The sequence below is a fragment of the Scylla paramamosain genome, unplaced genomic scaffold (assembly GCF_035594125.1).
Source record: "Scylla paramamosain isolate STU-SP2022 unplaced genomic scaffold, ASM3559412v1 Contig101, whole genome shotgun sequence".
Taxonomy (NCBI): Eukaryota; Metazoa; Arthropoda; class Malacostraca; order Decapoda; family Portunidae; genus Scylla; species Scylla paramamosain.
In genome coordinates, this window is record NW_026973766.1 from 140,001 (window position 1) to 157,500 (window position 17,500).

The 17,500-nt window shown below is 40.8% G+C and overlaps 2 protein-coding genes across 13 annotated transcripts in view; one reads left to right on the plus strand and one right to left on the minus strand.

The window, feature by feature from the left end:
* The window catches only part of LOC135099085 (uncharacterized), a 37,577-nt gene extending 22,317 nt beyond the window's left edge, over positions 1–15,260 (plus strand). For 5 of the 7 annotated variants that reach the window (XM_064001493.1, XM_064001492.1, XM_064001491.1 and 2 more), the window contains 4 exons: positions 5,060–5,221; positions 5,721–5,858; positions 6,234–6,425; positions 14,589–15,260. In XM_064001493.1, the coding sequence (XP_063857563.1) occupies positions 5,060–5,221; positions 5,721–5,858; positions 6,234–6,425; positions 14,589–14,675 (579 nt within the window). In that variant the 3' untranslated portion in view covers positions 14,676–15,260. Of the gene's footprint in view, positions 1–1,342; positions 1,422–5,059; positions 5,222–5,720; positions 5,859–6,233; positions 6,426–10,750; positions 10,882–14,588 lie in introns of all 7 variants that reach the window. The other 2 variants (XR_010267622.1, XM_064001495.1) reach the window with 2 other exon arrangements.
* The window catches only part of LOC135099083 (cadherin-23-like), an 88,112-nt gene that overhangs the window by 61,747 nt on the left and 8,865 nt on the right, over positions 1–17,500 (minus strand). Inside the window, exon 4 of one of the 6 annotated variants that reach the window (XR_010267621.1) lies at positions 15,336–16,873. The exons of the other annotated variants lie outside the window; for them this stretch is intronic. The gene's annotated coding sequence lies outside the window, so the exon portion shown is untranslated. Of the gene's footprint in view, positions 1–15,335; positions 16,874–17,500 lie in introns of those variants that run through there. 6 annotated transcript variants of the gene reach the window in all.

Consider the following 17,500-nt stretch of genomic DNA (forward strand, 5'->3'; position numbering starts at 1 on the left):
TTCTTGTTCTTCTACTTCTCAATCCCTCTTCTTTCTTTCTTTCTTTCTTTCTTTCTTTCTTTCTTTCTTTCTTTCTTTCTTTCTTTCTTTCTTTCTTTCTCTTCTTCTTCTTCTTCTTCTTCTTCTTCTTCCCAATCCCTCTTCCTTTCTCCTTCTTTTTTTTATTTTTCTTCTTCTCTTTCTTCTTCTTCTTCTTCTTCTTCTTCTTCTTCTTCTTCTTCTTCTTCTTCTTCTTCTTCTTCTTCTTCTTCTTCTTCTATATATATTCTTACTTCTTTTCCTCCTTACTCTTCACTATTTTTGTATATATTTGTTTGATTATTTAACAAATCTGTCAATCAGTCAGTTCTTTGCTTATTTATAAGAGAGAGAGAGAGAGAGAGAGAGAGAGAGAGAGAGAGAGAGAGAGAGAGAGAGAGAGAGAGAGAGAGGTGCATCCCTATGAGGCAGGATAAAGAGTTGATGATTTGGCCAGGAGAGGAGATGGAGGTGAACAGCAAATACATAGGGAAGTTAGAAGAATGGGAGTGTGATGGGCTGCAGTTGTAGAAGATGGTTTGGAAGCAGGTGTGGTCATCAGATGATCCACATGTCCAGTATAGGGAAGCTATTGGGTGGCCTGGAATATGGTAGAGTGGCCCCCAGCTATGATAGGATGCCAGGCAGGAACAGGAGAGGGCATAGAGAGGAGAGGTGTTGCTTGCTTTCCTGGAACACAAACAGCTGGAGTGAGGGAAAGTGGAGGGATTATGGTGTGATGGGAGTACGTGAGACAGGGTGGCATGACACCATTGAGTGGAGTGAAGGAGGGGTGGGAAGTCACAGGCAGATGTAGGCCAGCAGGAGAGAAGAAAGGAGGTATGTGGGTGCTTGTGAGAGAAGAGGAAGGTACGAGTATAGAGGAAATCAAGTTAACAGTATCAATAGACTGAGGTTAGATGTTTCCATTATCTCTTAAAATAGTTGTGGTATAAAATGCTGTGAAAATCAGTGGTGTGGGCTTGCTAGCTGGGTATATATAAACCAGTATTCAGAAACGCTTTGGTCTCTTCCTCACCACAAGTATTATCCAAGGGCACAGAGATGATTAGTTGGGTTCTCAAGAGTATTTCTCCTATTCATAGTATAGAAATCTTGTTTGTCTGTCACTAGAACTATAAAAGCACCCTTAAAGACCTGCATAACTTGAAGTACAGCCTTTTCAATGTAGTTCAGGTGTGGTGCACAAGTGTTTCAGAATGTAGACCATTATTAGGTAGATTTTATTTGTATTTATCTGTTTAATTTATTTATTTATCATTATTATTATTTTTATTTATTTATTTTTCTTCTTTTTTTTCAGTGATGGGTGATGTTGGTGAGTTGGGCAAGGAGGTGGAGGAGGAGGAGGTGGAGGAACTCGAGAGAGAGGAGAAAGAGAGGTGTGTATTGTGTTGTTTATGTGTGTAGTGGAGTCTAATGTACACCAGTAGTCTTTCTGCATTTCCTCTTTCCTATAAGTTGACCTCTCTCTCTGAATTGAATGTGTCTACCTATTTCTACTTATCCCTTTCCCTAGATTTGTGTATCTTCTTTTAAAATCTCCCTAGTGACTCAGCACTAACAACCTGATTACTGAGTCTGTTCTTTTCATCCACCACTCTTTGAGAATTACCGTATTTGATGGCTCATAAGACGCTACTTTTTTCTCAGAAAAAGGGTCAGTAAATTAGCCTGCGTCCAATGAGGCAAAGGTCCAACTTTGAGGCAGTAATAGGTTACAAGTCTACGGCAACAGAGGCTCTAAATTCAAACCACAGATGTCTTTGCACAACTAAATAAAGTCATGATTGGTAGTACGCCACAAAATGCTCTTTCTTTCAAGGTACCAATGTGTAGTATCTCATACTTACTGGTAATCCACATAGACTTTGACCAGTCAGGAAGAATTTGCTTAACCATGCACCACTTCTTCTTGGAGTTTTGTTGGGGCAGTGTAGGTTGTGATGTCACAGCCTTTGATGCCCCAAAGGTGAGGTATCCAATTATAATATTAGACTAGATGTGATGGAGCTGGTTGGATTTGTGGAGAAGGTTCTGGCAAGGTGGAGATGGTGCACCACGTTTTTCAAAACAAACGCGGTCGGTTGCGCTCCGACGTGACGTACTCGGTGACACCGAGTGTGACGCCGTTACTGATTGAGGTAAGACAATAGCCACACTTTCATACAATTAAAATTGAACCTATCTTTTTAACATTCTTGCTTTGCATACATATGAAAAAGATTGAAGCTAGAGAAACTTTTCTTTTATGAAAATAGACTAATACACCTTGAGAACGAATATTTCTTCTATAAAGGAATTGAGTGTCATGGGATAGGCTGGCTTGAGGTGATGATCTGCATAATATTCATGTAATAGCTTATGCAAGAGTGTTTAAAACTTCCAGATTTTATTACACAACATGATGGAGTCAAAAAAACGACACAATTACACAATTGCATACAAGCTACAAGTAATACAATATGCTAAGGAAAACGGCAACAGAGCTGCTGCTAGGCATTTTGGTCCACCTCCAACTGAGAAAATGATTCGTTTTTGGCGAAAACAAGAGGAAGAACTTCAGAAAGCTGTGAAATCAAAACATGGTCTTCGCACAAAGAAAGCTAAATGGGTGGAACTGGAAGAGGAGATGAAGGCTTGGGTTGTTGATCAAAGGAATCAGGGTGCAATAGTAACAACTAAACAAATAATTTTTGAAGCTAAAGAAAGGGCAACTGCCAAAGGCTATGATGATTTTGGTGGTAATGAGGGCTGGTGTTATAGATTTATGAAAAGGAATGGATTAGCAATGCGAACTAAAACAAAAATATCACAAAAAATGCCTATGGCATATGAAAACAAAATTCTTGAGTTTCATAAATACGTTATAAATCTCAGAAAGGACACCCATTTTGAAATGGGACAAATTGCAAATATGGATGAAGTACCACTGTCATTTGATGTGCCTTCTAATAAAACAGTTGATTTTAAAGGTTCTAAGACTGTGACTATTAAAACCTCAGGCCATGAGAAAACTCATTTTACAGCAGTACTGGCTTGTTGTGCTGATGGCACTAAATTACCACCTTTCCTCATATTCAAGAGGAAAACCTTTCCCAAAGAAAGCATTCCACCAGGTATCTTTATTCATGTTCATCCTAAGGGCTGGATGGATGAGGATGGTGTGAAGCTGTGGCTTGACAAAGTATGGTCACGGCGTCCTGGGGGACTTATAAAAAAAACATCACTTCTTGTGTGGGATCAATTTAGGGCTCATTTAACTCAGGCTACCAAGAACAGAGTACACAATCTAAACACAAAAGTGGCTGTAATACCTGGTGGACTAACATGCCAGTTGCAACCACTTGATGTTTGCATAAACAAACCTTTCAAGGTGTATATGCGTGAGCAGTGGAACGCGTGGATGAGACTCCCGCAACATGACAAAACACCATCGGGCTTCATCAAGAAGCCTACAATAGCCCAGGTTTGCCAGTGGGTAAAAATTGCTTGGGATAAAGTAAAAACAGAGACAGTGGTGCTTTCATTCAAGAAATGTGGCATCAGTAATGATCTTGAGGGCACAGAGGATGACCTTCTATACGAAGGCAGTGACTCTTCTACTTCTAGTAGTGATTCTGGTGAGCTTGAGGAATGCAGTACTGATGACAGTGACAATGATTTTGTAGGGTTTGGATGTGAATAAAAATGCTACAGTTGTGCTAAGCAAATTTCAGAATGAATAAAATCAATTTATTTTCATGAATTTGAATTAAAAACTCTTTAGTTTTGTTGTGTAAGATTTCAGAATGAATAAGATCAATTTATTTGCACGAAAATTTATTTGAATTAAAAAAAGGAATGAAACACTTCAGATTTGGTTTTTTACTTTTGTAACTTCTAAGAATAATACTAATTTATTTTCACGGATTTGAATTTGAATAAAATGTAGTAGGTAAACTATAGTAATTTGTGCAAGGTATTCAAAGTGAATATTATGAATTTGTTGTGATTTGAATACGAATTAAAAGATACAATTGTACTAAATTTTATGATGAATGAAATAATATTTCAAGTAAAATACACTTTAGAAAATAAAGTTAGTAAGTCTGCTTTTACACATCCTTTGGCTTTGAAAATGTACTAAAATACTGCATAAGAATTACATGTGAAAGATGCTAAAAAATAAAGTATGAAAAAATTTTATTATCACTGTAGTCCCTCAGTTAATGGTGCCGCCAAGAGCTAGGTGCAGTTAATGTTTACCTACATTCAGCTGAACCGCATTAAGACTGAAACTCCCCTGCTTACCACACCTTTTGGGCACTAGAGGCTGTGACATCACAGTCTGCATGGCCCCAACTAAAATACCAATAAGAAGATTGTGTTTACACGTCAGCAGGATTGGTACAATCTTGTCTTTCAATACCCTCAACCGAACCATTACGTTCTGGCTTTCAAGGCCCGCAACCTTACCAAGATTTGACTCCAGAAATCCAACCAGCTCCACTGTATCTAGTCTGAAACACTCCCTGTATACCACACCTTTGGGACGCCAGGCTGTGATGTCACGGCCATCACAGCCTCAACAAAACCCCAAAAAGAACAAGTAAGCTGCTAGCATAAATTAAACTTTTAAATGCTGAGTATTGGTATCTAATAGTGATCTAAATGCACGTGAGAGTCTTCAAATGTCGCTTGAATTCCTTGACTTCATATCGATAGCCTAAATCTGTTAATTTTTGTTTTTTTCTATTTCAATACATGCCAGAACTGGGTGCGTCTTATGAGCCCGTGCGTCTTATGAGCCATCAAATACGGTAGTTCCTTGCACTCTGCTGCTTTGACTGGCCACTACTGCATGAGCCTGTCTTCACTCCCTGACATCTCAGTCACTTGATTCAAATGTCTGATTAATTAGTTATAATAAATCAATTGGAAGTTTGTTTGATAAGACTGTGGGCCTGTGTAGCCATGGAAGATATTGACTATTGAAATCTTGAGAACACTGTGTTGAAATCTGTCACATTATTCACAGAGCCAGGGAGTGATGCTGCTAAGACCTTCACTGTCTATCCAGAGGGATCCGCAGGTGCTGGTGGTGGAATCTTGCTTGGACAGTGTGGATGGCAAGCAGTCAGGGTTCCAGTCAAAGGTGGTGGTGATCCATGCCCAGGACACCAGGGAGGATGCACTGCAGGTGGGTCAGTCAGTCAGGCTGTGCTGGCAACCTTAGCTCAGGGAAAGAGATGGAAATGCTAGGGGTATCTTAATTTCATTCCTTCATTCACTTGTTGAGTGGAGGTGTACTTCACATAGTTTGGACCAGATCTAATTGACTGGTGACCTGACTGGTGAGCTGAGGGGAAAGGGACCAGCTGGAGTTATCTCACTTTCATTCCTTTACTCACTAGCTGACAGGTGTGCTTCACACAGTCAGATCTTGGTGGTGGGAATGCCTCAACTTTACTCATTCGCTGACAGGAGGAACAAATTAAATTAGTTTTTAGCAGATCTGAAGATAAGGAAATTCCTTGTGTTGTGAGATGCCATGATTTTGCTTGGCATAAGAGAATAAGTTTACATATTTTCCAGTAAGATGTTGATGATCCCTGTAGAAGTGACTTGCTTTGTATTGCTTCCAGGAAGCATTTATTACCTAGAGAGAGCCTTCATTATTGGTTTGATTCTTCCCACAGCTTGCATCTCAGCTGAGGAATCCCATGGAGGGCAACAGATTGTATGTGTTGCTTCTGCAAGAGTCTAAGAAGAACACACAAGTTAAGAGCAGCCTGAGGTGTGATCCATGGAACAGCATCCACAAGTGGTTCATCAAGGTACATAAAGACTCCATCCCACCTTGTCTTGACATGGGGATGATGCAAGTCAGTGTGTGTGTGTGTGTGTGTGTGTGTGTGTGTGTGTGTGTGTGTGTGTGTGTGTGTGTGTGTGTGTGTGTGTGCCTGTAACACACAGGCACATTTCTCCAAAAGGTGACACATTATCTTTCAGAATGGCTTCACTCCTGCAAAACAACTGTGTACTTTTCTCTCACAAATCCACACACAGCAGGAACATTTTCCTAAGAGGATGCTGTTCTTATGTGTTGCAGTGCTGTGTCTCTCACTTTCAACAAGCTCTAGTGGAAGTTAAGGGGAGTTTCAATAGTGTTTTTATGATTTGAATGACTGAACATTGGTGACATTCCTCAGGTTGATGCTGTGCTGCCGGTACTGTCGCCTCAGCTTCTGCGTCAGATTCAGAACAGAGACTTCAGCAGAGAGAGTGAGTGGGAGAAACGCTACAACCGCTTTGCCCACTCGATGATGCTAGACCAGCATGTGGAGTACGGGAGCAAGAATGGGTTCTGCCGTGCCGTTTGTCCTGCCAGATTCCCGGAGGAGGTTGGTGATGCCTCCACTTGCATGTCTTTTCTGTATTTTGTATAGACCTGTTTGTATTTTACAGGATTAAGTCAAATTCTGTTTGGATGTATGTGACCAGCTGTGCTGTGTCTGACTGTCCTTTTCCACTAGGGACTGATGGGGCTAAGAGTGTGAATGATGTCTGTCTGTGTGTGTGTGTGTGTGTGTGTGTGTGTGTGTGTGTGTGTGTGTGTGTGTGTGTGTGTGTGTGTGTGTGTGTGTGTGTGTGTGGGATTGCCAGCTTTTTTTTTTTTTTTTTTTTTTTTTTTTTTTCTTTTTATGTATGAGTGACACTGGCCAAGGGCAACAAAAATCTTATAAAAAAATGCCCACTGAAATGGCAGTCCCATAAAAGGGTCAAAGCTGTGGTCAAAAATTGATGGATAAGTGTCTTGAAACCTCCCTCTTGAAGGAATTCAAGTCGTAGGAAGGTGGAAATACAGAAGCAGGCAGGGAGTTCCAGAGTTTACCAGAGAAAGGGATGAATGATTGAGAATACTGGTTAACTCTTGCATTAGAGAGGTGGACAGAATAGGGGTGAGAGAAAAAAGAAAGTCTTGTGCAGCGAGGCCGTGGAAGGAGGGGAGGCATGCAGTTAGCAAGATCAGAAGAGCAGTTAGCATGAAAATAGCGGGAGAAGACAGCTAGATATGCAACATTGCAGCAGTGAGAGAGAGGCTGAAGACAGTCAGTTAGAGGAGAGGAGTTGATGAGACGAAAAGCTTTTGATTCCACCCTGTCTAGAAGAGCAGTATGAGTGGAACCCCCCAGACATGTGAAGCATACTCCATACATGGACGGATAAGGCCCTTGTACAGAGTTAGCAGCTGGGGGGGTGAGAAAACTTTCGGAGACGTCTCAGAACACCTAACTTCATAGATGCTGTTTTAGCTAGAGATGAGATGTGAAGTTTCCAGTTCAGATTATAAGTAAAGGACAGACTGAGGATGTTCAGTGTAGAAGAGGGGGACAGTTGAGTGTCATTGAAGAAGAGGGGATAGTTGTCTGGAAGGTTGTGTCGAGTTAATAGATGGAGGAATTGAGTTTTTGAGGCATTGAACAATACCAAGTTTTCTCTGCCCCAATCAGAAATTTTAGAAAGATCAGAAGTCAGGTGTTCTGTGGCTTCCCTGCGTGATATGTTTACCTCCTGAAGGGTTGGACGTCTATGAAAAGACGTGGAAAAGTGCAGGGTGGTATCATCAGCGTAGGAGTGGATAGGACAAGAAGTTTGGACCTAGTTGTGGTTTATAGGAGTGGAGTAATCTCATGGTATCCCATCTCTATATGTGTCCAGTTTGGCCTTAAAAATATGGACTGTTACAGCATTGACGTCTTGCTGAAATCATTACATTTGTTCACACTTCTGAGGAAAACTTTACTCCTTGATGTCTCTTCTACAGTTAACTTTCTTCAGCTTCTTACTGTGTCCCCATGTACTCTGTATATCTAAAGTTATTAAACATTCTTTTTCCACATTTTCCATACCATTTATCATTCTGTACATGTTTATTAAATTCTCTCTCTCTCTCTCTCTCTCTCTCTCTCTCTCTCTCTCTCTCTCTCTCTCTCTCTCTCTCTCTCTCTCTCTCTCCTCTCTCTCTCTCTCTCTCTCTCTCTCTCTCTCTCTCTCTCTCTCTCTGTGCTTCTGTTTTTCCACCTTCCTATGACTTGAATTCTTTGAAAGGTGAGGTTTCAAGACACTTATCCTCCAATTTTTGACTCTTCCCTTTTGCAGAGATCTCCATTCTTGGAGATTTAAATGTTCATCACCAGCTTTGGCTTTCCTCTCCCTTCACAGACCATGCTGGTGAACTAGCCTACAACTTTGCTATCCTCCATGACCTAGAGCAATTGGTGCAACACCCTACTCGTATTCCTGACAGTCTTGGAGATACGCCCAACATTCTTGACCTTTTCCTGACCTCTAATCCTTCTGCTTATGCTGTCACCCTTTCTTCTCTGTTGGGCTCCTCCGATCACAATCTCATATCTTTATCTTGTCCTATCACTCCAATCCCTCCTCAGGACCCCCCTAAGTGAAGGTGCCTCTGGTGTTTTGCCTCTGCTAGTTGGGGGACCTGAGGAGGTATTTTGCTGATTTTCCTTGGAATGACCACTGCTTCCGTGTCAGAGAGCCGTCTTTGTGTGCTGAGCGCATAACAGAGGTGATAGTGTCTGGCATGGAGGCGTACATTCCTCACTCTTTTTCTCGTCCTAAACCTTCTAAACCTTGGTTTAACACAGCTTGTTCTCGTGCTATACATGATAGAGAGGTGGCCCACAAAAGGTACTTAAGCCTTCCATCACCAGAATCTCATGCACTTTATATTTCTGGCCGGAACCATGCTAAGTCTGTTCTCCAACTAGCCAAAAACTCCTTCATTAACAGAAAATGTCAAAACCTTTCAAGATCTAATTCCCCTCGTGATTTCTGGCATCTAGCCAAAAATATCTCCAATAACTTTGCTTCTTCTTCTTTCCCTCCTCTATTTCAACCAGATGGCACCACTGCTATCACATCTATTTCTAAAGCTGAACTCTTTGCTCAAACCTTTGCTAAAAGCTCTACCTTGGAGGATTTTGGGCTTGTTCCTCCCTCTCCTCCACCCTCTGACTACTTCATGCCACCTATTAAAATTCTTTGCAATGATGTTTTCCATGCCCTCGCTGGCCTAAACCCTCGGAAGGCTTATGGACCTGATTGGGTCCCTCCTATTGTTCTCCGAAACTGTGCCTCCATGCTTGCACCTTGCCTAGTCAAACTCTTTCAGCTCTGTCTGTCAACATCTACCTTTCCTTCTTGCTGGAAGTTTGCCTACATTCAACCTGTTCCTAAAAAGGGTTACCGTTCTAATCCCTCAAACTACTGTCCTATTGCTTTAATTTCCTGCCTATCTAAAGTTTTTGAATCTATCCTCAACAGGAAGATTCTTAAACGTCTATCACTTCACAACCTTCTATCTGATCGCCAGTATGGGTTCCATCAAGGCCGCTCTACTGGTGATCTTCTGGCTTTCCTTACTGAGTCTTGGTCATCCTCTTTTAGAGATTTTGGTGAAACTTTTCCTGTTGCCTTGGACATATCAAAAGCTTTTGATAGAGTCTGGCACAAAGCTTTGATCTCCAAACTACCCTCCTACGGTTTCTATCCTTCTCTCTGTAACTTCATCTCAAGTTTCCTTTCTGACCGTTCTATTGCTGCTGTGGTAGACAGTCACTGTTCTTCTCCTAAATCTATTAACAGTGGTGTTCCTCAGCGTTCTGTCACCCACTCTCTTCTTATTATTCATTAATGATCTTCTAAACCAAACTTCTTGTCTTATCCACTCCTACGCTGATGATACCACCCTGCACTTTTCCACGTCTTTTCATAGACGTGCAACCCTTCAGGAGGTAAACATATCACGCAGGGAAGCCACAGAACGCCTGACTTCTGATCTTTCTAAAATTTCTGATTGGGGCAGAGCAAACTTGGTATTGTTCAATGCCTCAAAAACTCAATTCCTCCATCTATCAACTCGACACAATCTTCCAGACAACTATCCCCTCTTCTTCAATGACACTCAACTGTCCCCCTCTTCTACACTGAACATCCTCGGTCTGTCCTTTACTTATAATCTGAACTGGAAACTTCACATCTCATCTCTAGCTAAAACAGCTTCTATGAAGTTAGGTGTTCTGAGACGTCTCCGAAAGTTTTTCTCACCCCCCCAGCTGCTAACTCTGTACAAGGGCCTTATCCGTCCATGTATGGAGTATGCTTCACATGTCTGGGGGGGTTCCACTCATACTGCTCTTCTAGACAGGGTGGAATCAAAAGCTTTTCGTCTCATCAACTCCTCTCCTCTAACTGACTGTCTTCAGCCTCTTTCTCACCGCCGCAATGTTGCATCTCTAGCTGTCTTCTACCGCTATTTTCATGCTAACTGCTCTTCTGATCTTGCTAACTGCATGCCTCCCCTCCTTCCGCGGCCTCGCTGCACAAGACTTTCTTCTTTCTCTCACTCCTATTCTGTCCACCTCTCTAACGCAAGAGTTAACCAGTATTCTCAATCATTCATCCCTTTCTCTGGTAAACTCTGGAACTCCTTGCCTGCTTCTGTATTTCCACCTTCCTATGACTTGAATTCCTTCAAGAGGGAGGTTTCAAGACACTTATCCACCAATTTTTGACCACTGCTTTGACCCTTTTAAGGGACTGGCATTTCAGTGGGCATTTTTTTTTATTAGATTTTTGTTGCCCTTGGCCAGTATCCTTCCTACATAAAAAAAAAAAAAAAAAAAATCAATGTGATTTTCAGACACACTTCAGTCACAAGATGAATGCAGTCAGCTACAGCATGACATAGACAAGCTATAGACAGTTGAGAGAGGAAGAAGTCAGTGGCACCCTCACCTCAGACAAGACAAAGCTAACAATTGATAATGAAAGGTGACATTATTCTCTTTAAAGGACTCTATTATTATTGTACCCATGAAAGCTGTTCTATTTTTTATTTATTTCTCTGTATTATAAGTATTTTGTATGTAAACTCCGATCACAATCTCATATCTTTATCTTGTCCTATCACTCCAATCCCTCCTCAGGATCCCCCTAAGTGAAGGTGCCTCTGGTGTTTTGCCTCTGCTAGTTGGGGGGACCTGAGGAGGTATTTTGCTGATTTTCCTTGGAATGACTACTGCTTCCATGTCAGAGAGCCGTCTTTGTGTGCTGAGCGCATAACAGAGGTGATAGTGTCTGGCATGGAGGCGTACATTCCTCACTCTTTTTCTTGCCCTAAACCTTCTAAACCTTGGTTTAACACAGCTTGTTCTCGTGCTATACATGATAGAGAGGTTGCCCACAAAAGGTACTTAAGCCTTCCATCACCAGAATCTCATGCACTTTATATTTCTGCCCAGAACCATGCCAAGTCTGTTCTCCAACTAGCCAAAAACTCCTTCATTAACAGAAAATGTCAAAACCTTTCAAGATCTAACTCCCCTCGTGATTTCTGGCATCTAACCAAAAATATCTCCAATAACTTTGCTTCTTCTTCTTTCCCTCCTCTATTTCAACCAGATGGCACCACTGCTATCACATCTATTTCTAAAGCTGAACTCTTTGCTCAAACCTTTGCTAAAAACTCTACCTTGGAGGATTCTGGGCTTGTTCCTCCCTCTCCTCCACCCTCTGACTACTTCATGCCACCTATTAAAATTCTTTGCAATGATGTCTTCCATGCCCTCGCTGGCCTAAACCCTCGGAAGGCTTATGGACCTGATGGGGTCCCTCCTATTGTTCTCCGAAACTGTGCCTCCGTGCTTGCACCTTGCCTAGTCAAACTCTTTCAGCTGTGTCTGTCAACATCTACCTTTCCTTCTTGCTGGAAGTTTGCCTACATTCAACCTGTTCCTAAAAAGGGTGACCGTTCTAATCCCTCAAACTACCGTCCTATTGCTTTAATTTCCTGCCTATCTAAAGTTTTTGAATCTATCCTCAACAGGGAGATTCTTAAACATCTATCACTTCACAACCTTCTATCTGATTGCCAGTATGGGTTCCATCAAGGCCGCTCTACTGGTGATCTTCTGGCTTTCCTTACTGAGTCTTGGTCATCCTCTTTTAGAGATTTTGGTGAAACTTTTGCTGTTGCCTTGGACATATCAAAAGCTTTTGATAGAGTCTGGCACAAAGCTTTGATCTCCAAACTACCCTCCTACGGTTTCTATCCTTCTCTCTGTAACTTCATCTCAAGTTTCCTTTCTGACCGTTCTATTGCTGCTGTGGTAGACAGTCACTGTTCTTCTCCTAAATCTATTAACAGTGGTGTTCCTCAGCGTTCTGTCACCCACTCTCTTCTTATTATTCATTAATGATCTTCTAAACCAAACTTCTTGTCTTATCCACTCCTACGCTGATGATACCACCCTGCACTTTTCCACGTCTTTTCATAGACGTGCAACCCTTCAGGAGGTAAACATATCATGCAGGAAAGCCACAGAACGCCTGACTTTTAATATCCAACTAAGCCTTGAATCCATGTATACTTTATGCATTTACCGTCTCCTCATCCAGACTATTCCATACATCAATAGTTCTATATGAGAAATTATATTGTGACATCTCTTCTACAAGCACTCCTCCTCAGCCTCTTCCCGTGTCCTCTAGTGTCCCGTGTATCCCAGACCATTAAACCGCTTCGGTCCACCTCCTCTGCTCCCTCACATGCTATATATATGGCAATCAAGTCTCCCCTTTCTCTCCTCTTTTCCAACATTGGTAGACGTATTCTTGCCAGTCTCTCTTCATATGACAAGCCCCTTATAATTGGTACCATCTTCATAGCTGCTCTCTGAACTCTCGAACTTCCTTATATCCTTTTTCTTGTATGGCGACCACACTACTGCTGTATATTCTAGTCTAGGTCTTATCAGTGACACAATTCAGCCGGATCCTCACACACTTGATCATTCACCTTCAATCTGCTTATTCCTTCTTTATTTTTCATTTTGCTGTTCACATATCTGAAGAATAGTTTTGGTTCCTCTTTGCATTTGTCCATTACATCTTTCTCATAATTTTTCCTTTCTTCTCTAATAACCCTTACATATTCCTCACAGGAGGAGGCAGTAGACACCTGCCGAAACGATAATTACTCCCAGTGAGGTCTAAAGCACTGTTCAGGGGATGCTGAGAACTTATCATTAAACCCAAACCTTTGCTATAAAACTATACCTTAGTCGATTCTGGGCTTGTTCCTCCCTCTCCTCCACCCTCTGAATACTTCATGCTACCTATTAAAATTCTTTGCAATGATGTTTTCCATGCCCTTGCTGGCCTAAACCCTCGGAAGGCTTATGGACCTGATGGGGTCCCTCTTGTTGTTCTCCGAAACTGTGCCTCCGTGCTTGCACCTTGCCTAGTCAGACTCTTTCAGCTGTGTCTGTCAACATCTACCTTTCCTTCTTGCTGGAAGTTTGCCTACATTCAGCCTGTTCCTAAAAAGGGTGACCGTTCTAATCCCTCAAACTACCGTCCTATTGCTTAAATTTCCTGCCTATCTAAAGTTTTTGAATCTATCCTCAACAGGAAGATTCTTAAACATCTATCACTTCACAACCTTCTATCTGATCGCCAGTATGGGTTCCATCAAGGCCGCTCTACTGGTGATCTTCTGGCTTTCCTTACTGAGTCTTGGTCATCCTCTTTTAGAGATTTTGGTGAAACTTTTGCTGTTGCCTTGGACATATCAAAAGCTTTTGATAGAGTCTGGCACAAAGCTTTGATCTCCAAACTACCCTCCTACGGTTTCTATCCTTCTCTCTGTAACTTCATCTCAAGTTTCCTTTCTGACCGTTCTATTGCTGCTGTGGTAGACAGTCACTGTTCTTCTCCTAAATCTATTAACAGTGGTGTTCCTCAGCGTTCTGTCACCCACTCTCTTCTTATTATTCATTAATGATCTTCTAAACCAAACTTCTTGTCTTATCCACTCCTACGCTGATGATACCACCCTGCACTTTTCCACGTCTTTTCATAGACGTGCAATCCTTCAGGAGGTAAACATATCACGCAGGGAAGCCACAGAACGCCTGACTTCTGATCTTTCCAAAATTTCTGATTGGGGCAGAGCAAACTTGGTATTGTTCAATGCCTCAAAAACTCAATTCCTCCATCTATCAACTCGACACAACCTTCCAGACAACTATCCCCTCTTCTTCAATGACACTCAACTGTCCCCTCTTCTACACTGAACATCCTTGGTCTGTCCTTTACTTATAATCTGAACTGGAAACTTCACATCTCATCTCTAGCTAAAACAGCTTCTATGAAGTTAGGTGGTCTGAGACGTCTCCGCCAGTTTTTCTCACCCCCCCAGCTGCTAACTCTGTACAAGGGCCTTATCCGTCCATGTATGGAGTATGCTTCACATGTCTGGGGGGGGTTCCACTCATACTGCTCTTCTAGACAGGGTGGAATCAAAAGCTTTTCGTCTCATCAACTCCCTCTCCTCTAACTGACTGTCTTCAGCCTCTCTCTCACCGCCGCAATGTTGCATATCTAGCTGTCTTCTACTTTTTCTTCTTTTATTAATCCCCCTCCTCCTCCTCCTAATAACCCATACCACACACAATAACCGAGCCTTTTACTTTCAGACCAGCAGCAGCAGCAGCAGCAGCAGCAGCAGCAGCAGCAGCAGCAGCAGCAGCAGCAGCAGCACACAAGAGGTGTTTTCTGTATGATGATGATAATGGAAAAACATGTTATAAGCAGGGCAACGTAATGAAATTCAGTGAATGGACGTGTGTGCGTGGCTGCAATCACTATGAAATTAAGTTGAAAATAAGAAATATATTACTTTACAGAAAGGAATGCTTAGAGTGAATGAAATTACTGTAATGAATGAATGGAAATAAAGTTGTGAGTCATTAAATGATTAGGAAAAGAAGCTGTGAATAGGTGCATTATTGTTATTACTGAAAGGAAGAATATTTGTAGGATATGTCATGTATATTATCAAAGTGTTTTCATTCTTACTTTCTTCTTTCTCTTTCATCTTTTCTTAGTATATTTAAGTGAATTTCTCTCTCTCTCTCTCTCTCTCTCTCTCTCTCTCTCTCTCTCTCTCTCTCTCTCTCTCTCTCTCTCTCTCTCTCTCTCTCTCTCTCTCTCTCTCTCTCCAGCCATCTCTTCTCTCTCCTTCCATCTTTTTCTTAGTATATTTAAGTGAATTTCTCAGATCTCTCTCTCTCTCTCTCTCTCTCTCTCTCTCTCTCTCTCTCTCTCTCTCTCTCTCTCTCTCTCTCTCTCTCTCTCTCTCTCTCTCTCTCTCTCTCTCTCTCTCCTCTCTCTCTCTCTCTTCTTTCTTTCTTTCTTTCTTTCTTTCTTTCTTTCTCTCTTTCTTTCTCTCTTTCTTCCTCTCTCTCTCTCTCTCTCTCTCTCTCTCTCTCTCTCTCTCTCTCTCTCTCTCTCTCTCTCTCTCTCTCTCTCTCTCTCTCTCTCTCCAGTAGTCAGTAGTCAGTAGTCAGTGAGGAGGTAGTAGCAAGTAGTGTTCAAGTAGCCTTAGTAATAGAATAGTTTGGCTTGCATGGCAGTGGTTAAAACATCTACCCTCTCACATTTTTGGGGTGAGACCACTTGCTTCATATGAGCCAAATGGGGTGACTCCTCCCCTCCCCACCCCTCCCTGTCAATCTGTGGGTGAGTGTTGCCCATGCACCTTTAAGGAGATCAAATTTGAGAGGTACATTTTGCTTATCCCTTCTGATTATGCAGGATTCAACCATTAATTTCATCTCTATAAAACTCTAATGGGTTTCACTTGCCATAGACTTGTGGGATGAAACAAGGGAGATAATTTTGCAGTCTACTCTCTTTTTTTTCATCTGTGTTACAGTCTATGGGTTTTCACCTGCCCAGGTTGGTGGTGGTGGGATGGGGTGGGGTGGGGGAGTTCTAATACTCTGAGGGGCGCCCTGCTGTAGGTTGTCAAAAGAAAAATTTATTATTATTATTTTTTTTTATTGATTTTGTTATTGTTCTCAAGTTCTCAGTATTATTAAAACCAGCACTAACATATTTTACAGATCAATCAATCAATACTATTTCCAATAAATATTTACTAAATGTTATTGTTTTATTAACACTCAAACTACATTAATGATGAGATGAGTAGAGAGATTTTGTTTTGGGGTGAGGGAAAAATTGTGCTTTTGTGATTTAGAAGGAAGCATAAATTGTGTGTTTTTGTTGAGTTAAAGGGTAATTTTAGTAACTTGAGAAGACAAAGGAAGAAATTGTGTTTGTGATTTGTAATAAACACAGGATGAGGCAGAAATGTGTGTGTGTGTGTGTGTGTGTGTGTGTGTAAAAATACATTTAAATGACATAACAGTAATGAAACCCAACTCATTGAATAGAATACCATTAGCCATTATTAATTGCAATCAATTTTCTTACTAAATTTACAAGTAGATAATTAAAGTTTAAAAACACAAGTAAATTAACTTAACCCATCTATTAATAACACCATTAGACTACTAAACATTATATCAATTACATCCACCAGTAATTACAATACTACCCATTATTACCATTACACCAATGCATCTCTCTCTCTCTCTCTAATAATATTGGCAGAGAGAGAAAGGAGTTTTATTTATTAGTTAATTATTATTATTATTATTGTTATCACCGTTAGATTAAAAGCAGTGGCACATTAAAAATCACCGGTATTAATTACAGTACAATTTTTTCTTTATTACATCATTACAATATAAATGTGATGATTCTGGTAAAGTAAGTGAGGAGAGAAGAAATTCAAGGAAAGCTGGAGCTCTTCATTGCACTCCTTACTAAGTGACCTTCCTCTCGGACTCTCCATCACTAAGTCCTAGACATCTTAAGGAGAAAAGTGACCTCTCTCAACATCTGGCCTCACCTGAAATAAGAGGTTAGTTTTTTAATCACCAGTACTACTACTACTACTACTACTATTACTGCCCTTAAATTACTCCATAATAATCACAAGAACAAAGGAGAAGGAGGAAGAAAGGGAAGCCACTGTTATTTATATATTAATTCACACCACAAAAAAAAAAATTGGGATAAAAACACATTAATTTTAGATAAAACAAGATAAAATATGAATACAATATAAAGGAAAGATAGAAAACCCATATTAATTAGGTCAGAGATATAAGGATCAAATCATTCCCACAGTATATAAAAAAAAAATATTCACATGACAAATCAGATTAGTACAGTAATTCTACCCAGGGATTAAATACACCCAAAAGTAGATAGATAACTTAGCATACACCCCAGTTAATTATACTCACAGGATTACAGATTCAGTAGAAAAAAAATGTATAGTTAGTTAACGGTTACGACACACCCAGACTGATCCAGTTCACGGTAATGCCAATTATTCATCCCAAAACTTTACAATCTGAGAAAACCATCAATGCTTTCGGAAAGTACACGTATTTTAGAAATATTAAACAACATAATATGAGCATCATTTATTATCTATTTGTTATTTTCAAGAAGTATTTGTGGGATTTTC